Genomic DNA, 21,423 nt, shown 5'->3' on the forward strand with positions numbered 1-21,423 from the left:
TTTAATTTGTGGAACTATTCGAAGCATAAGTAACAAACTTCAATGCAAAATTGTTAGATATTTAAGTGTGTTGGTAATAATAAAGCTATATCTATCTCCCCAGTTTGATGGTCAAGTTGTTTTTCACAGTGTTTATCATATCGTGAAAAGACAACATCTACGTCTGATTGGTATACCTGAAAGTGACGGGGAGAATGGAACCATATTGGAAAACACTCTTAAGGATATTATCCAGGAGAACTGCCCCAACCTAGCGAGGCAGGCCAACATTCAAATTCAGGAAATACAGAGAATGCCACAAGACACTCCTCGAGAAGAACAACTCCAAGACACATAATTGTGAGATTCACCAAGGTTGAAATGGAGGAAGCAATGTTAAGGGCAGCCAGAGAGAAAGGTTGGGTTACTCACAAAGAGAAGCCCAGCATACTAACAGAGGATCTCTCGGCAGACACTAGAAGCCAGAATAGAGTGGGGGCCGATGTTCAACATTCTTAAAGAAAAGAATTTTCAACCCAGAATTTCATATCCAGCCAAACTAAGCTTCATAAGTGAAGGGGAAATAAAATCCTTTCAAACAAATGCTGAGAGATTTTGTCACCACCAGACCTGCCTTACAAGAGCTCCTGAAGGAAACACTAAACATGGAAAGGAACAACTGGTACCAGCCACTGCAAAAACATGCCAAATTGTAAAGACCATCGAGGCTAGGAAGAAACTGCATCAACTAATGAGCAAAATAACCAGCTAACATCATAATGACAGGATCAAATTCACACATAACAATATAAACCTTAACTGTAAATGGGCCAAACGCTCCAATTAAAAGACAGAGACTAACAGACTGGATAAAGAGTCAAGACCCATCAGTGTGCTGTATTCAGGAAACCCATCTCACATGCAGGTACACATAGGCTGAAAATAAAGGGATGGAGGAAGATCTACCAAGCAAATGGAAAACAAAAAAAAGGCAGAGGTTGCAATCCTAGTCTCTGATAAAACAGACTTTAAGCCAACAAAGATCAAAGAGACAAAGAAGGCCATTACATAATGGTAAAGGGATCAATTGAACAAGAAGAGCTAACTATCTTAAATATATGTGCACCCAATACAAGAGCACCCAGATTCATAAAGCAAGTCCTTAGAGACCTACAAAGAGACTTAGACTCCCACACAATAATAATGGGAGACTTTAACACCCCAGTGTCAACATTAGACAGATCAATGAGACAGAAAGTTAAGGATATCCAGGAATTGAACTCAGCTGTGCACCAAGCGGACCTAATAGACATCTACAGAACTCTCCACCCCAAATCAAGAGAATATACATTCTTCTCAGCACCACATCGCACTTATTCCAAACTTCACCACATAGTTGGAAGTAAACCATTCCTCAGCAAATGTAAAAGAACAGAAATTATAACAAACTGTCTCTCAGAACACAGTGCAATCAAATGGTACTGGTATCCCAGTACCAGAGTCTCTAGGACACATTTAAAACAGTGTGTAGAGGGAAATTTATAGCACTAAATACCCACAAGAGAAAGCAGGAAAGATCTAAAATTGACACCCTAACATCACAATTAACAGAACTAGAGAAGCAAGAGCCAACATATTCAAAAGCTAGCAGAAGGCCGGAAATAACTAAGATCAGAGCAGAACTGAAGGAGATAGAGACAAAAAACCCTTCAAAAAATCAATGAATCCAGGAGCTGGTTTTTTGAAAAGATGAACAAAATTGATAGACTGCTAGTAGGACTAATAAAGAAGAAAAGAGAGAAGAATCAAATAGACACAATAAAAAATGATAAAGGGGATATCACCACCGATCCCACAGAAATACAAACTACCTAATTGAATACCCTTTATTTCTTTCTCCTGCCTAATTGCCCTGGCCAGAACTTCCAACACTATGTTGAATAGGAGTGGTGAGAGAGGGCATCCCTGTCTTGTGCCAGTTTTCAAAGGGAATGCTTCCAGTTTTTGCCCATTCAGTATGATATTGGCTTTGGGTTTGTCATAGATAGCCCTTATTATTTTGAGATATGTCCCATCAATACCTAATTTATTGAGAGTTTTTAGCATGAAGCCTTGTTGAATTTTGTCAAAGGCCTTTTCTGCATCTATTGAGATAATCATGTGGTTTTTGTCTTTGGTTCTGTTTATATGCTAGATTACATTTATTGATTTGCGTATATTGAACCAGCCTTGCATCCCAGGGATGAAGCCCACTTGATCATGGTGGATAAGCTTTTTGATGTGCTGCTGGATTCGGTTTGCCAGTATTTTATTGAGAATTTTTGCATCAATGTTCATCAAGGATATTGGTCTAAAATTGTCTTTTTTTGTTGTGTCTCTGCCAGGCTTTGGTATCAGGATGATGCTGGCCTCATAAAATGAGTTAGGGAGGATTCCCTCTTTTTCTATTGATTGGAATAGTTTCAGAAGGAATGGTACCAGTTCCTCCTTGTATCTCTGGTAGAATTGGGCTGTGAATCCATCTGGTCCTGGACTCTTTTTGGTTGGTAAGCTATTGATTATTGCCACAATTTCAGATCCTGTTATTGGTCTATTGAGAGATTCAACTTCTTCCTGGTTTAGTCTTGGGAGGATGTATGTGTCTAGGAATTTATCCATTTCTTCTAGATTTTCTAGTTTATCTGCGTAGAGGTGTTTATAGTATTCTCTGATGGTAGTTTGTATTTCTGTGGAATAGGTGGTGATATCCCCGTCATCATTTTTTATTGCGTCTATTTGATTCTTCTCTCTTTTTTTCTTTATTAGTCTTGCTAGCAGTCTATCAATTTTGTTGATCTTTTCAAAAAACCAGCTCCTGGATTCATTGATTTTTTTGAAGGGTTTTTTGGTGTCTCTATTTCCTTCAGTTCTGCTCTGATCTTAGTTATGTCTTGCCTTCTGCTAGCTTTTGAGTGTGTTTGCTCTTGCTTTTCTAGTTCTTTTAATTGTGATGTTAGGGTGTCAATTTTGGATCTTTCCTGCTTTCTCTTGTGGGCATTTAGTGCTATAAATTTCCCTCTACACACTGCTTTGAATGTGTCCCAGAGATTCTGGTACATTGTGTCTTTGTTCTCGTTGGTTTCAAAGAACATCTTTATTTCTGCCTTCATTTCGTTATGTACCCAGTAGTCATTCAGGAGCAGGTTGTTCAGTTTCCATGTAGTTGAGCGGTTTTGAGTGAGTTTCTTAATCCTGAGTTCTAGTTTGATTGCACTGTGGTCTGAGAGACAGTTTGTTATAATTTCTGTTCTTTTACATTTGTTGAGGAGAGCTTTACTTCCAACTATGTGGTCAATTTTGGAACAGGTGTGGTGTGCTGCTGAAAAAAATGTATATTCTGTTGATTTGGGGTGGAGAGTTCTGTAGATGTCTATTAGGTCCACTTGGTGCAGAGCTGAGTTCAATTCCTGGAAATCCTTGTTAACTTTCTGTCTCGTTGATCTGTGTAATGTTGACAGTAGGGTGTCAAATTGTCCCTGTTTGAAGATGACATGATTGTATATCTAGAAAACCCCATTGTCTCAGCCCAAAATCTCCTTAAGCTGGTAAGCAACTTCAGCGAAGTATCAGGATACAAAATCAATGTAGAAAAATCACAAGCATTCTTATACACCAATAACAGGCAAACAGAGAGCCGAATCATGAGTGAACTCCCATTCACAATTGCTTCAAAGAGAATAAAATACTTAGGAATCCAACTTACAAGGGATGTGAACGACCTCTTCAAGGAGAACTATAAACCACTGCTCAATGGAATAAAAGAGGATACAAACAAATGGAAGAACATTCCATGCTCATGGGTAGGAAAAATCAATATCGTGAAAATGGCCATACTGCCCAAGGTAATTTATAGATTCAATGCCGTCCCCATCAAGCTACCAATGACTTTCTTCACAGAATTGGAAAAAACTACTTTCAAGTTCATATGGAACCAAAAAAGAGCCCACATTGCAAACTCAATCCTAAGCCAAAAGAACAAAGCCGGAGGCATCATGCTACCTGACTTCAAACTGTACTACAAGGCTACAGTAACCAAAACAGCATGGTACTGGTACCAAAACAGAGACATAGATCAATGGAACAGAACAGAGCCCTCAGAAATAACGCCGCATATCTACAATTATCTGATCTTTGACAAACCTGAGAAAAACAAGCAATGGGGAAAGGATTCCCTATTTAATAAATGGTGCTGGGAAAACTGGCTAGCAATATGTAGAAAGCTGAAACTGGATCCCTTCCTTACACCTTATACAAAAATTAATTCAAGATGGATTAAAGGCTTAAACGTTAGACCTAAAACCATAAAAACCCTAGAAGAAAACCTAGGCATTACCAGTCAGAACATAGGCATGGGCAAGGACTTCATGTCTAAAACACCAAAAGCCATGGCAACAATAGCCAAAATTGACAAATGGGATCTAATTAAACTAAAGAGCTTCTGCACAACAAAAGAAACTACTATCAGAGTGAACAGGCAACCTACAAAATGGGAGAACATTTCGCAACCTACTCATCTGACAAAGGGCTAATATCCAGAATTTACAATTAACTCAAACAAATTTACAAGAAAAAAAACAACCCCATCAAAAAGTGGGGGAAGGATATGAACAGACACTTCTCAAAAGAGGACATTTATGCAGCCAAAAGACACATGAAAAAATGCTCATCATCACTGGCCATCAGAGAAATGCAAATCAAAATGACAATGAGATAGCATGTCACAGCAGTTAGAATGGCAATCATTAAAAAGTCAGGAAACAACAGGTGCTGGAGAGGATGTGGAGAAATAGGAACACTTTTACACTGTTGGTGGGACTGTAAACTAGTTCAACCATTGTGGAATTCAGTGTGGCGATTCCTCAGGGATCTAGAACTAGAAATGCCATTTGACCCAGCCATTCCATTACTGGGTATATGCCCAAAGGATTATAAATAATGCTGCTATAAAGACACATGCACACGTGTGTTTATTGCGGCAGTACTCAGAATAGCAAAGACTTGGAACCAACCCAAATGTCCATCAATGATAGACTGGATTAAGAAAATGTGTCACATATACACCATGGAATACTATGCAGCCATAAAAAATGATGAGTTCATGTCCTTTATAGGGACATGGATAAAATTGGAAATCATCATTCTCAGTAAACTATCGCAAGGACAAAAAACCAAACACCGCATGTTCTCACTCATAGATGGGGATTGAACAATGAGAACACATGGACACAGGAAGGGGAACATCACACTCCGGGGACTGTTGTGGGGTGGGGGGAGGGAGGAAGGATAGCATTAGGAGATATACCTAATGGTAAATGGTGAGTTAATGGGTTCAGCACACCACCATGGCACAGGTATACATATGTAACTAACCTGCACATTGTGCACATGTACCCTAAAAGTTAAAGTATAAGAATAATTAAAAAAAAAACACATCAATTTACAGTCAAAAAAAGAAAAAAGAAATACAAACTACCATCAGAGAATATTATAAAGACCTCTACGCAAATAAACTAGAAAATTTAGAAGAAATGGATATATTCGTGCACACATACACCCTCACCAGACTAAACCAGGAAGAAGTTGAATCCCTGAATAGACCAATAGCAGGTTCTGAAAATGAGGCAATAATTAATAGCCTACCAACCAAAAACAGTCCAGGACCAGACAAATTCACGGCCGAATTCTACCAGAAGTACAAAGAGGAGCTGGTACCATTCCTTCTGAAACTATTCCAATTAATAGAAAAAGAGAGAATCCTCCCTAATTCATTTTATGAGGCCAGCATCATCCTGATACCAAAGCCTGGCAGAGACACAACAAAAAAAGACAATTTTAGACCAATATCTCTGATGAACATCAGTGCAAAAACCCTCAATAAAATACTGGCAAACCGAATTCAGCAGCATATTAAAAAGCTTAACCACCACAATCAAGTTGGCTTCATCCCTGGGATGCAAGGGTGGTTCAGCATACGCAAATCAGTAAACGTAATCCATTATATAAACAGAACAAAAGACAGAAACCACATGAATATCTCAAAAGATGCAGAAAAGGCCTTTGACAAAACTGCAACAGACCTTCATGCTAAAAACTCTCAATAAATTAGGTATACATGGGACGTATCTCAAAATAATAAGAGCTATTTATGACAAACCCACAGCCAATATACTGAATGAGCAAAAACTGGAAGCATTCCCTTTGAAACCTGGCACAAGACAGGGATGCCCTCTCTCACCACTCCTATTCAACATACTGTTGGAAGTTCTGGGCAGGGCAATGAGGCAAGAGAAAGAAATAAAGGGTATTGAATTAGGAAAAGAGGAAGTCAAATTGTCCCTGGTTGCAGATGACGTGATTCTACATTTAGAAAACCCCATCATCTCAGCCCAAAATCTCCTTAAGCTGATAAAAGCAACTTCAGCAAAGTCTCAGGAAACAAAATCAATGTGCAAAAATCACAAGCATTCCTATACACCAATAGCAGACAGAGAGCCAAATCATTAGTGAACTCCCATTCACAATTGCTTCAAAGAGAATGAAATACCTAGCAATCCAACTTACAAGGGATGTGAAGGACCTCTTCAAGGAGAACTATAAACCACTGATCAACAAAATAAAAGAGGAAACAAATAAATGGAAGAACATTTCATGCTCATGGATAGGAAAAATCAATATTGTGAAAATGGCCATACTGCCCAAGGTAATTTATAGATTCAATGCCATCCCCATCAAGCTACCAATGACTTTCTGCACAGAATTGGAAAAAACTACTTTCAAGTTCATATGGAACCAAAAAAGAGCCCACATTGCCAAGACAATCCTAAGCCAAAAGAACAAAGCTGGAGGCATCACGCTACCTGACTTCAAACTATACTACAAAGCTACAGTAAGCGAAGCAGCATGGTACTGGTACCAAAACAGAGATATAGACCAATGGAACAAAACAGAGCCCTCAGAAATAATACCACACATCTACAACCATCTGATCCTTGACAAACCTGACAGAAAGAAGAAAGGGGGAAAGGATTCCATATTTCATAAATGGTGCTGGGAAAACTAGCTAGCCATATGTAGAAAGCTGAAACTGGATCCCTTCCTTACACCTTACACAAAAATTAATTCAAGATGGATTAAAGGCTTAAATGTTAAACCTAAATCATAAAAACCCTAGAAGAAAACCTAGGCAATACCATTGAGGACATAGGCAAGGGGAAGGACTTCATGTCTAAAACACCAAAAGCAATGGCAACAAAAGCCAAAATTGACAAATGGGATCTAATTAAACTAAAGAGCTTCTGCACAGCAAAAGAAACTACTATCAGAGTGAACAGGCAACCTACAGAATGGGAGAAAATTTTTGCAGTCTACCCATCTGACAAAGGGCTAATATCCAAAATCTATAAAGAACTTAAACAAATTTACAAGAAAGAATCAAACAACCCGATCAAAAAGTGGGCAAGGGATATGAACAGACAGTTCTCAAGGGAAGACATTTATGCAGCCAACAGACACATGAAAAAATGTTCATCATCACTGGCCATCAGAGAAATGCAAATCAAAACCACAATGAGACACCATCTAACTGCCATCTCACACCAGTTAGAATGGCGATCATTAAAAAGTCAGGAAACAACAGGTGCTGGAGAGGATGTAGAGAAATAGGAATGCTTTTACACTGTTGGTGGGACTGTAAACTAGTTCAACCATTGTGGAAGACAGTGTGGCGATTCCTCCAGGATCTAGAACTAGAAATACCATTTGACCCAGCAATCCCATTACTGGGTATATACGCAGAGGATTATAAATCATGCTGCTATAAAGACACATTGACACGTACGTTTATTGCGGCACTATTCACAATAGCAAAGACTTGGAACCAGCCCAAATGTCCAACAATGATAGACTGGATTAAGAAAATGTGGCACATATACACCATGGAGTGCTATGCAGCCATAAGAAAGGATGAGTTGATGTCCTTTGTAGAGACATGGATGAAGCTGGAAACCATCATTCTGAGGAGACTATCGCAGGGATGGAGGACCAGCACCGCATGTTCTCACTCATATATAGGAGTTGAACAGTGAGAACACTTGGACACAGGAAGGGGAACATCGCACACTGGGGCCTGTCATGTGGTGGGGGGGATGGAGGAGGGATAGCATTAGGAGAAATACCTAATGTAGATGACGTGTTAACGGGTGCAGCACACCAACATGGCAACATGTATATATATATATGTAACAAACCTGCACATTGTGCACGTGTATTCCAGAACTTAAAATATAATAAAAAAAAAAATAAACCAAAATTTTAAAATATTGTATTTACAGTCATTTTAATTGTTTATTCTTTACCTGGTTGTATAGCTTATTAAAAATATTTTGACTGGAAATCAGATGGAATATTTTTGAATCTTTATCCTTCTTTACTTCTCCATATTGTTTTTATAGAAATGTTTACCAATGTCAAATTGATACCAGTCATCTTTTGAGATAGGTTACCAGTCTGTTAATTTTATAGAAAAGATAATTAGAATATCTTAACTTGCTCAGTGAATTCATCATATTTTTATTCCTTCGGAGTTTGGCCTTTATAAATAACTTACCTGGCTATGTTCAAAAGAGTTAATTTGGATATAGATGGCAGGGCCTTCCTGAACTTTTGGTATGACTTAATTTTTTTAACATTAGATATGTTTTTACTAGAAATAGGATTGTTGATTAGAGGACATAGTGTTTCCTAAGCTCAAGTTCGTAAGTTCAAGTGCATGTGACCGGAATTCCCTGCAGGACAGGCCCTAATGGCCAAACTCAGGTGAGATGCAGATTTTTTCTGAGGGCTCCAGATACTGCTGTGTGTAGAGAGCTCCTGTGCATATGTTTACTGTTGGTTCTACCTTTCATCCTGTAATCTGCACAGTTTTCTTACGAGGTTCTAGGCTTGACTTTAACCAGATAGTTTTTTCAGAGTTCATTTTGCCTTTTTTTTTTTCTGTAAGGTCACAGCATTGAAAAGCAACATTTGGCAAATCATTATCTAGATAGTTGGGCAAAGAATACAGTGTTAGCTTCTTGTATTTATTATGCATATCATTTTAAATAATACTGTTTAAGAGGTGCTAGGTATATTATCAAGACTAAGAGTTTGAACTCTGGAACCAGACTGCCTAGGCGTGCATCCAGCTATACCACTCATTAGACATTTCACCTTGGACAGATGTTTAACATCTTGGTGCCTCAGTTTGTCATCTATAAAGTGGAATAATAATAGTACCTACTTCACGGTATTGTGTAAAGGGGAAGCATAAACGAGTTACTTCATGTAAACAGAATGATATGAAGAAGGGCTTAATAGGAAGTAGAGTTGACATGTAGAGGTGCTATGGCATATTTCTGAGCATAAGAGGTTTTAACTTTTTTTCTGTTACATGTGCTACACATAAGTACATTCAGAAATAGTAACCTATAGGAAACCATACTAGGTTTTTCTATAGGTATTAATACTAGCAATATTATATATTTATTAAAATATTTCCATCATAATGGAAAGAGCTGTATGTAGGCTGCAAGTGAAAAACATAACAAAAACAGTTACACCAATCATGGGCATTTTTTGAAGGTTTACTAAATGCCACGTGCTGCACTAAGTCCATTCTGGTTTTAACAGCTAGTTCCTCATCTGGTTAGTTACGTAATGTTGGAGAAGTCTCTTAATCTCTCTCTAAATTCTAGTTTTATCATCTGTGCAGTGGATATTGATATCTGTTCTTTCAACCTCAAAGGGATATTATTTCAATAAAGATAATGTGGTGAAATGATTAATGAATTGGTAACAAGATAATAAACTTATGAGATAATACATTGATACCCTATATAGCATGTAGCTATAGTGGTAATTAACAACTGATCTTGATTTTTCTTGAAATTATAGTTATGTTAGTAGTTGATAACTTCTCTTTCTCTCTACATATGTATGTATTTATTTACTTATATTTATAATTTACATATACCTATATATTTATAAGCATAAATATATCTCAGTAAGTATATGTGTTCATTGATAGGTTAATGCTCTTCTGCAGTGCCTGCATGTCTATCGTTACAAATTGTCTTTCTGCTATACATGGAATTTTCTTTTTTGTAACATTGGTATCCTTGCTGTGTGTTTGTGATTGATACTCAAATATCTCTGGAGTCCAAATAAGGGACCCATACCCAAGTGCTCTTATTTGAGTGTTCTGTCAACAGTTGGCAAGGTTATTCTTGACTGGAACTCTGAGCCCACTTTACATTTCTTTGTTTGCTCCTATGTGCTGAGCTCATTGGGAGCTTTCCCACCTCCATGGCAGCACTCATAACTGTCCTTGTGTTCCTGGTACCTAACGAAGTGCTAGGTGCCAGTATATAGCAGGTGGTAAATAAGCAGTACTTGTTTTAGGATTGAATAAGTGAACTAAGAAAGAATAGAAAAAGAGGTAAGCTGATATTTAGCTGTCGTATTTCCAAGAATATGATGCTTTTTGGACATAATATTAGCCCACATTTCTAAGAACCAGAAAACCAAGCTTCTAACAAAACAGAAAACTGACTTATGAGGATATGGCCTCTGGGAAGATAATGTGGTAACAAATATACATTAAAATTTTGCATGTTTTATCTGTTTGTCTCTGTTTGGGGGGTATACAACATAAATGTTCCAGTGATTGTGAAGTTTTCCTTTTCACTAAACTTAATACATTATAATTCATTAAACAGAGGTGGACTAGCAGAAAGACTAAATGGGCTGCAGAATCGAGAGAGATCTGCTATTTCTTTGTGGAGACATCAGTGTATTTCTTACCAAAAGACACTTTCAGGTAAGGCTTGTGCGGGAATCTGAGACAATGTGTAAAAAAAATTTTAGTTAAAAGAATTCTTACATTAAAATATATGAAGTTGATTGTTAATATTTTCATGACTTTTTAAAAAATTTTTCCAACATTCTAATTTTAACATATAAAACCTATATATAGTAAATATGTTTAACTTGATGAGTTTAAAAATAAGTATACTCTTATGAAAACATCACCACAATCTGTGCTATAAATCTACCCTTGACCTCCAAAAGTTTTGTTCTGTTCTTATCATTAAGAGCACTCTACCCTCTTAGCAAAATTTATTTTATTTTATTTCATTATTTAGAGACAGGGTCTCACCGTTGCCCAGGCTGGAGTGTAGTGACATAGTCATGTAGCCTCAAACTCCTGGGCTCAAGCAAATCCTCTCACTTCAGCCTCCCTACTGGCTAAGACCACAGGCTTGTTCCACTGTGCCCAGCTCCTCTTAGCAAAATTTTAAGAATACAATACAGTGTGTTAACTATAGGCACGATTCTGTACTGCAGATCTCTAGGACTGGTTTATCTTATATAATCAAAACTTTGTACCCTTTGACGAATACCTCTCTATTGACAGCCACCATTGCAGTCTCTGCTTCTGTAGCCAGAGCACTGTTAGTCAAGAAAAAGAGATAAAAGATATCCAAGTTGGAAAGCAAGAGGTAAAGTTGTCTCCGTTTGCAGATGACGTGATCTTATATCTAGAAAACCCTATAAGACACCCTGCCCCTGCCAAAAAAAAGTTAAAACTAATAAATGAATTCAGCATAGTAGCAGGATTAAAATCAACATACAAAAATCAATTGCATTTCCATATATTAACAATGAAATTTCTGTATATTAACAATGAGATATTTTCTTTTCTATTGGAAATTAAGAAAGCAGTCTCATTTACAGTAACATCAAAAAGAATGAAATTCGGGACCAGGCACAATGGCTCGCGCCTGTAATCCCAGCACTTTAGGAGGCCGAGGCGGGCAGATCATGAGGTCAAGAGATCGAGACCATCCTGGCCAACATGGTGAAACCCTATCTCTACTAAAAATATAAAAATTAGCTGGGTGTGGTGGTGCACGCCTGTAGTCCCAGCTACATGGGAGGCTGAGGCAAGAGAATCGCTTCAACCCAGGAGGCGGAGTCTTCAGTGAGCCAAGATCGTGCCACTGCACTCCAGCCTGGCGACAGAGTGAGACTCTGTCTCAAAAAAAAAAAAAGAAAAGAAAAAGAATGAAATACTTAGGAATAAACTTAATCATGGATGTCAAGGACTTGTACTCTGAAAACTGACTTTTTTTTTTCAGGTGTCATATAGGTCTCAGAAATTATTCCAAGAAATGAGTTTATTCCTCCAAGGTCTAATGACTGAAAACTCTTGTTTTTCCACAGATTGCTTGATATTGAAAAGATTCCAAATGTCTAGAAAAGCCTCCTCTCCTCCTAAACAGTGCTGATTTGGTGGTTTTTTCCTGTGTGTTCCGTCCATCTAGAGTGGGGGGATGGGTAGGTGTGGGCCCAGTCATGTATTCCAAACCAACAATTATTAGTCTTTCCTGAAGGATCATTGGGATATACATTTTAATAGGTTCCCGTGTGGTTTCTGCACATGCTAGAATTTAAGAAACATTATTCTTAGAGTTGATCTCCCCATTCCCAATAATATATTCTACTAAATAGATCACTCAACTGTTATGTTCTCAATTATTATATTACACATTTCTTTAGAAGACTTTTCAATTCTTATCTCATTTATTCCTTTTAAAATCCTTTCCGAGGCCAGGTGTGGTGGCTCATGCCTGTAATCTCCATCCTTTGGGAGGCCAAGACGGGAGGATCACTTGAGGCCAAGAGTTCAAGATCAGCCTGGGCAATGTAGTGAAACCCATTTGCTGCAAAAATTTAAAAATTAACTGTACGTGGTGGCACATGTCTGTAGTCCTAACTACTTGGGAGGCTGAGATGTGAGAATTGCTTGAGCCTAGGAGTTCTAGGTTACGGTGAGCTATGATTGCACCTCTGCACACCAGCCTGCGTGACACAGCAAGACACTGTCTCTAAAAAAATACAAAAAACTCGTTTCCCAGCTGTCACTTAGCAATTGCCTTCTCTCACGTTCTTGCATTAAAGTACTATAATATGAAATATATATGTGTCAGGATGACCTAATATGTATGACCCAAGATACTTTTTCTTTTTTTATTTTATTTTACCTTTTTTATTGAGACAGCGTCTCGCTGTGTCACCCAGGCTGGAGTGTAGTGGTGCGATCCTGGCTCACTGCAACCTCCGTATCCTGAGTTCAAGCGATTCTCCTCCTCAACCCCCTGAGTAGCTGGGACTATATGTGCCTGCCATCACGCCTGGCTAATTTTTGTATTTTTAGTTGAGATGGGGTTTCGTCGTGTTGGCCAAGCTGATCTCGAACTCCTGAGCTCAGGTGACGCACCCACCTCAGCCTCCCAAAGTGCTGGGATTACAGGTGTGAGCCACCATGCCCAGTCACTTTTTCTTCTATACATACCTGTGGGTCAATCCATTGTTATACTTACGACTTTGTTTCTTGGGTTTTTCTTATATTAATGATTATGACATTAAATAATAATCTTTACAACTCGTTTGACCACCCTGAAGGCCAGGCAAACATAAAGATTGCCTGGTCTTATTATTTAGGGAAGTCTTTTTTTTTTTTTTATTATTATAAGTTTTAGGGTACATGTGCACAACGTGCAGGTTGCTTACATATGTATATATGTGCCATGTTGGTGTGCTGCACCCATTAACTCGTCATTTAGCATTAGGTATATCTCCTAATGCTATCCCTCCCCCTTCCCCCCACCCCCCAACAGGCCTCAGTGTGTGATGTTCCCCTTCCTGTGTCCCTGTGTTCTCATTGTTCAATTCCCACCTATGAGTGAGAACACGTGGTGTTCGGTTTCTTGTCCCTGCGATAGTTTGCTGAGAATGATGGTTTCCAGCTTCATCCATGTCCCTACAAAGGACATGAACTCATCCTTTTTTATGGCTGCATAGTATTCCATGGTGTATATGTGCCACATTTTCTTAATCCAGTCTATCATTGTTGGACATTTGGGTTGGTTCCAAGTCTTTGTGAATAGTGCCACAATAAACATACGTGTGCATGTGTCTTTATAGCAGCATGATTTATAATCTTTTGGGTATATACCCAGTAATGGGCTGGCTGGGTCAAATGATAATTCTAGATCTAGATGCCTGAGGAATCGCCACACTGACTTCCACAATGATTGAACTAGTTTACAGTCCCACCAACAGTGTAAAAGTGTTCCTATTTCTTCACATCCTCTCCAGCACCTGTTGTTTCCTGACTTTTTAATGATCACCATTCTAACTGGTGTGACATGGCATCTCATTGTGGTTTTGATTTGCATTTCTCTGATGGCCAGTGATGATGAGCATTTTTTCATGTGTCTGTTGGCTGTGTAAATGTCTTCTTGTGAGAAGTGTCTGTTCATATCCTTTGCCCACTTGTGGATGGGGTTGTTTGTTTTTTTCTTGTAAATTTGTTTGAGTTCATTGTAGATTCTGGATATTAGGCCTTTGTCAGATAAGTAGATTGCAAAAGTTTTCTCCCATTGTTGCCTGTTCACTCTGATGGTAGTTTCTTTTGCTGTGCAGAAGCTCTTTAGTTTAATTAGATCCCATTTGTCAATTTTGGCTTTTGTTGCCATTGCTTTTGGTGTTTTAGATATGAAGTCCTTGCCCTTGCCTATGTCCTGAATGGTAATGCCTAGGTTTTCTTCTAGGGTTTTTATGGTTTTAGGTCTAACATGTAAGTCTTTAATTCATCTTGAATTAATTTTTGTATAAGGTGTAAGGAAGGGATCCAGTTTCAGCTTTCTACATATGACTACCTAGTTTCCCAGCACCATTTATTAAATAAGGATTCCTTTCCCCATTTCTTGTTTTTGTCAGGTTTGTCAAAGATCAGATAGTTGTAGATATGCGGCATTATTTCTGAGGGCTCTGTTTTGTTCCATTGGTCTATATCTCTGTTTTGGTACCAGTACCATGGTGTTTTTGTTACTGTAGTCTTGTAGTATAGTTTGAAGTCAGGTAGCGTGATGCCTCCAGCTTTGTTCTTTTGGCTTAGGGTTGACTTGGCGATGCTCGCTCTTTTTTGGTTCCATATGAACTTGAAAGTAGTTTTTCCAATTCTGTGAAGAAAGTCATTGGTAGCTTGATGGGGATGGCATTGAATCTATAAATTACCTTGGGCAGTATGGCCATTTTCACAATATTGATTCTTCCTACCCATGAGTATTTAATGTTCTTCCATTTGTTATTTAGTATTTAGGGAAGTCTTAATAGCACATTGGCTTAAACACAGAAAAGAATTTAATGGTACTTGTAATTGAATGTCACAGGGACCGTGCTTCAGGCATATTGGTTGAAAAGGCTGGCAGTCATTCTCTGTGTGGTAACTCTCCTCTTCAAGTCCAATAAAAAGAATGCTTTCTTTCCAGTATTTTACCAGAAATGCCCAAAATGACTTTCATTGATCTGGTAGAGACAGGAATCCCTGCTTGAAATCATCCTAATCACTCTGGCCAGCATGGGCTGTAGTCAGTAACACACTACCAGCCATATCCTTAACTCGTGATTATTTTATTTCCAGAGTTATTTAATAAAAATCAGCAGGAACTATTTGTAATTCTACAATATGTCATCTCATTTTAGTCTTTCAGTGATTCTTCATGTTCTCCTATTTATAAGTATTTGCATGTGTATATTTAACCGCTCAAGTGTGAATGACCTGGAACTGGAATGACCATTGTCTCTTATAATCTACCTCCCTCCATCTCTAAATAGTTTCTGTTTAATTTGTGTGTCACTCATTGCTTTCAATTTAGTTTGGGGTTCTATGCATTATAAACTTCTTTTGTTCTGCTTGAACCGGAAAAATATTTCCTTGACACTTAAATTCTCAAATGGCTCCTCCTCCTTTTGACTCCCTTCTTTTGAAGTAATGATATGAGAGAATGGTAAGCTTGAATTTCTTTCAACTGGATATAAATATTTGCATTATTGGGTTTCAGGAAGGCCACTTTCAGTTCTTAGGTATAACATTAGCTTTGGGTTGGGTTGTGGTGGATGGTGAACTATCAAATGGAAAAGAGGAGCATGGCACACAGGACTCTGGCTACTGGAGGCCTAAAAGGCTAGAACCTGAAGATATCATTTGCATACTGTGTTGACATTCATGCAGCGCTTTTGTTTCCTTTTTCCACATGAGGAGATGGAATGCTAATTCTGTGAGGACTCTTAGAGACCTTCCAGTCCAAGCTCCTCTTTGGCAGATTGCCTAGAGGAGGGAGGTGACTTGCTCTGATTATCTAGCCAAGGAAGAGACAGGGCCAAAACCAGGCCTCCTGGTTCCCAGTGCCATGCTCTTTCAAACCCTGCCGCTCTTCTGCCATATGAAAATAATCATTTTAATCCTCTGCCAGTTTCCTCTTGATATTACTAGTGGGGAATAACCAAATAGTCCAAATTGGACTTTGTATGTTTAGTTCAGGTAGCTGTCTTGAATTTTGCTGATGTTATTATAGTATTGACAAATTGTAAATATCTTCCAAGTAGGAGCAAAACATGGGCGAACTTTGAATTGGATCATAAATTCTTAAATAGTTTGGGTTCTATCTGTCCTCTTTCCCCCTTTCAACATGATCCTCATTGTTGCATCACATTTGGAGGTTTGATGTTCGTGGGTACAATGCTGAAGGCATACTACGTATTAAATCACTTCGTATGCAAAGTAATCTTCTAAAAGAGTTTGCTTTCCTTATTTTCCAGATGAAAAAAACTGTAGGTTGAGTATATGCTGTAGATGACTAAGCCCATATTTGAACTGTGAAGTCGAAGTTCTTATTTGCTAATCTCTACAGACCTTCATTAGTTAATCTGTTTGGGCTGGAGAAAGTTAGGCTTAAGAAGACAAGGGATTAAGGAGTTAGCAAAATTAGAAGTATTAATACAAATGTTTTTCTTTTGAAAAAAATCTTACAAAATGTAGGTCTGTATCACATTCTTGAGACAGCACTAATTGGCGAAGTATAGGACATAAGTTTGAAGGTTGCAGAGACTGTGTAAACTGTGGAACTGTATAGGATGTCCTAAAGTCTTATGATTTTGATGGGAAGTGGCAGATTGTCTTCTCAATTATTGATATTAATATACATAGAATTCACTAGACATTGTCATCCTGGTTACTCACTATAGTGAATTGATCAAATTGTCAAGTATGTAGTTGACAGAGTGTCTTCCGCTTGTCTGGATAGAAAAATACCAAGTTAAACATGTATGACTGGTGGTCCAGAATGAAGGGAGAAAAAGGTGATTTTTTTTGTTTGGCTCAAAACGAAAACATAACTTATTTGAAATGTTCCTTACAATATCACTTCTTAAATTTTGTTCTAGTTATTAAGTGTAGCATGTCAAACTAAGATTCTCCTTACTTATCTGCTTCAGAGATGAGAAATTATGGGTTACAAAATTGATCTGTAGATTATAGTGATTTAGCTTGAGATCTTTCTTTCCACGTGTCTTCCATTTGGGGAGTATTTCATTACCCCATGGTTGAGAGGTCTGTTTTTGTCTGTATATTTATCCAAGTTGTTGTGTATGTCAGTATCCCACTCCCTTATATTGCTGGGTACTGTTGCATGGTACGAATGTGCCACAGTTTGTTGAACTGTTCGTTGACTGAAGGGCCTTTGGGTCGTTTCCATATTTGAGTCATTACAAATAAAATGTGCTGTGAACATTTGTATACCAGTTTTTGAGTGAACGTGTGTTTTTATTTTTCTGAGATAAATTATCAAATGATTTAAAATATTTGAATGTCTCTAACCCATTATTCTGCCCGTTTTTTTTTTTTTTTTTTTTTTGAGACAGAGTCTCGCTCTGTTGCCCAGGCTGGAGTGCAGTGGCACCATCTCAGCTCAGTGCAAGCTACGCCTCCTGGGTTCACACCATTCTCCTGCCTCAGCCTCCCGAGTAGCTGGGACTACAGGCACTCGCCACCACACCCGGCTAATTTTTTGTATTTTTAGTAGAGATGGGGTTTCACCGTGTTAGCCAGGATGGTCTCGATCTCCTGACCTCGTGATCCTCCCGCCTTGGCCTCCCAGAGTGCTGGGATTACAGGTATGAGCCACCGTGTCCGGCCTATTCTGCCCTTTTAAAACACTTTGTATTTAAAAATAATTGTAGATTGACATGCAGTTAGAAATAATACTGAGAGATCCCTTGTACCATGCCCCCGGTTTCCCCCGGTAATGATATCTTTTATAACTGTAGAATGACAGGACAGCCAGGATGATGATCTCCAATACAGTCCATTGACCCTGTTCAGATTTCACCAATTTTACATGCATTTACTTCTGTGTGTATTTTTTGTTTTATGTAATCTTATCACCTCTTACTGTGGTCTGAATTTTTGTATGCTGCCAAAATTCATATGTTGAAACCTAATCACCAATTTGATGGTATTAGGAGGTAAGTAAGGCTTTTGGAAAGTGATCAGGTCATGAGGTGGAGCCCTCATGAAGGGAATTAGAAGAGACCGTAGAGAGCTAGCTCGTCCTTCCACTGTGTGAGGATACCGCAAGAAGAATCCAATTGTGAGAATGTAGGTCCTCACTAGGCGCAGAATCTGCCAGAGCGTTGATCTTGGACTTCCCAGTCTGCAGAACTGTGAGAAACAAATTTCTGTTGCTTTGAAGCCACACAGCTCTGGTTTTTTGTTATAGCAGCCAAGATGGACTAAGATACTTCTTTAGATTCATGTGACTATCACATAGTCCAGACACAGAAGGGTCCATCGCCACAAGGATTCTCATGCCACCCTTTATAGCCACAGTCATCTCTTTCCCACTCTCCTCCCTGATGCCTTGCAGCCACTAATCTGTTTAACATTTCCATAGTTTGTCATCTAAAAATGCTCACGCCTGTAATTCCAGCACTTTGGGAGACCAAGGCCGGCAGATCACAAGGTCAGGAGTTCGAGACCAGCCTGGCCAACATGGTGAAACACTGCCTCTACTAAAAATACTAAAATTAGGTGTGGTGGCAGGCGCCTGTAGTCTCAGCTACGCAGGAGGCTGAGGTGCAGAGAATTACTTGAACCCGGGAGGCAGAGTTTGCAATGAGCCGAGATCGCGCCACTGCACTCCAGCCTGGGTGACAGAGCAAGACTCTGTCTCAAAAAATAAAATAAGTTATAGAAATGGAATAATATAGTTTATAACCTTTTGGGATTGAGTTTTTTCACTCAGTTTAATTCCCTGGAGATTTATCCAAGTTGTTGTGTGTGTCAGTAACCCACTCCATATTGTTCGGTAGTATTCCGTGGTACAAATGTGCCACAGTTTGTTGAACTGTTCGCTGACTGAAGGGCCTTTGAGTTGTTTCCATATTTGAGTCATTACAAATAAAAGGTGCTGTGAACATTTGTGTACCAGTTTTTGAGTGAACATGTTTTTATTTTTCTGGGATAAATGATCAAGATTGCAATTGTCAGGTGTTATGGTAAGGGCATATTTTGTTTCGTTAAAAAAGGCATATGAATACCAAATATTTCAATGAATTCTTTTTTTTTTATACTTTAAGTTTTAGGTTACATGTGCACAACATGCAGGTTTCTTACATATGTATATATGTGCCATGTTGGTGTGCTGCACCCATTAACTTGTCATTTAACATTAGGTATATCTCCTAATGCTATCCCTCCACCCTGCCCCCACCCCACCCACAACAGGCCCCGGTGTGTGATGTTCCCCTTCCTGTGTCCAAGTGTTCTCATTTTTCAGTTCCCACCTATGAGTGGGAACACCCGGTGTTTGGTTTTTTGTCCTTGCGATAATTTGCTGAGAATAATGGTTTCCAGCTTCATCCATGTCCCTACAAAGGACATGAACTCATCCTTTTTTTATGGCTGCGTAGTATTCCATGGTGTATATGTGCCACATTTTTTTAATCCAGTCTATCATTGTTGGACATTTGGGCTGGTTCCAAGTCTTTGCTTTTGTGAATAGTGCCACAATAAACATATGTGTGCATGTGTATTTATAGCAGCATGATTTATAATCCTTTGGGTATATACCCAGTAATGGGATTGCTGGGTCAAATGGTATCTCTAGTTCTAGATCCCTGAGGAATCGCCACACTGACTTCCACAATGATTAAACGAGTTTACAGTCCCACCAACAGTGTAAAAGTGTTTCTATTTCTCCACATCCTTTCCAGCACCTGTTGTTTCCTGACTTTTTAATGATTGCCATTCTAACTGGTGTAACATGGTATCTCATTGTGGTTTTGATTTGCATTTCTCTGATGGCCAGTGATGATGAGCATTTTTTCATGTGTCTGTTGGCTGCATAAATGTCTTCTTGTGAGAAGTGTCTGTTCATATCCTTTGCCCACTTGTTGATGGGGTTGTTTTTTTCTTGTAAATTTGTTTGAGTTCATTGTAGATTCTGGATATTAGCCCTTTTTCAGATAAGTAGATTGCAAAAATCTTCTCCCATTCTGTAGGTTGCCTTTTCACTCTGATGGTAGTTTCCTTTGCTGTGCAGAAGCTCTTTAGTTTAATTAGATCCCATTTGTCAATTTTGGCTTTTCTTACCATTGCTTTTGGTGTTTTAGACGTGAAGTCCTTGCCCATGCCTGTGTCCCGAATGATATTGCCTAGGTTTTCTTCTAGGGTTTTTATGGTTTTAGGTCTGACTTGTAAGTCTTTAATTCATCTTGAATTAATTTTTATTTAAGGTGTAAGGAAGGGATCCAGTTTCAGCTTTCTACATATGGCTAGCCAGTTTTCCCAGCACCATTTATGAAATATGGAATCCTTTCCCCATTTCTTGTTTTTGTCAGGTTTGTCAAAGATCAGGTAGTTGTAGATATGCAGCATTATTTCTGAGGGCTCTGTTCTGTTCCATTGGTCTATATCTCTGTTTTGGTACCAGTACCATGGTGTTTTTGTTACTGTAGCCTTGTAGCATAGTTTGAAGTCAGGTAGCGTGATGCCTCCAGCTTTGTTCTTTTGGCTTAGGATTGACTTGGTGATGTGGGCTCTTTTTTGGTTCCATATGGACTTTAAAGTATTTTTTTCCAATTCTGTGACGAAAGTCATTGGTAGCTTGATGGGGATGGCATTGAATCTATAAAGTACCTTGGGCAGTGTGCCCATTTTCACAATATTGATTCTTCCTATCCATGAGCATGGAATGTTCTTCCATTTGTTTGTATCCTCTTTTCTTTCATTGAGCAGTGGTTTGTAGTTCTCCTTGAAGAGATCCTTCACATCCCTTCTAAGTTGCATTCCTAGATATTTTATTCTCTTTGAAGCAGTTGTTTATGGGAGTTCACTCATGATGTGGCTCTCTGTTTGTTATTGGTGTATAAGAATGCTTGTGATTTTTGCACATTGATTTTGTATCCTCAGACTTTGCTGAAGTTGCCTATCAGCTTAAGGAGATTTTGGGCTGAGATGAT

At 38.6% G+C, this 21,423-nt stretch overlaps 1 protein-coding gene across 12 annotated transcripts in view; it reads left to right on the forward strand.

The window, feature by feature from the left end:
* The window catches only part of SPIDR (scaffold protein involved in DNA repair), a 486,770-nt gene that overhangs the window by 141,111 nt on the left and 324,236 nt on the right, over nt 1-21,423 (forward strand). For 11 of the 12 annotated variants that reach the window (XM_024251318.3, XM_054561576.2, XM_063726425.1 and 8 more), the window contains one exon: nt 10,773-10,873. The exons of the other annotated variant lie outside the window; for it this stretch is intronic. In XM_024251318.3, the coding sequence (XP_024107086.3) occupies nt 10,773-10,873 (101 nt within the window). The remainder of the gene's footprint in view (nt 1-10,772; nt 10,874-21,423) is intronic. 12 annotated transcript variants of the gene reach the window in all.

This window comes from Pongo abelii, chromosome 7, assembly GCF_028885655.2.
Source record: "Pongo abelii isolate AG06213 chromosome 7, NHGRI_mPonAbe1-v2.0_pri, whole genome shotgun sequence".
Classification (NCBI taxonomy): domain Eukaryota; kingdom Metazoa; phylum Chordata; class Mammalia; order Primates; family Hominidae; genus Pongo; species Pongo abelii.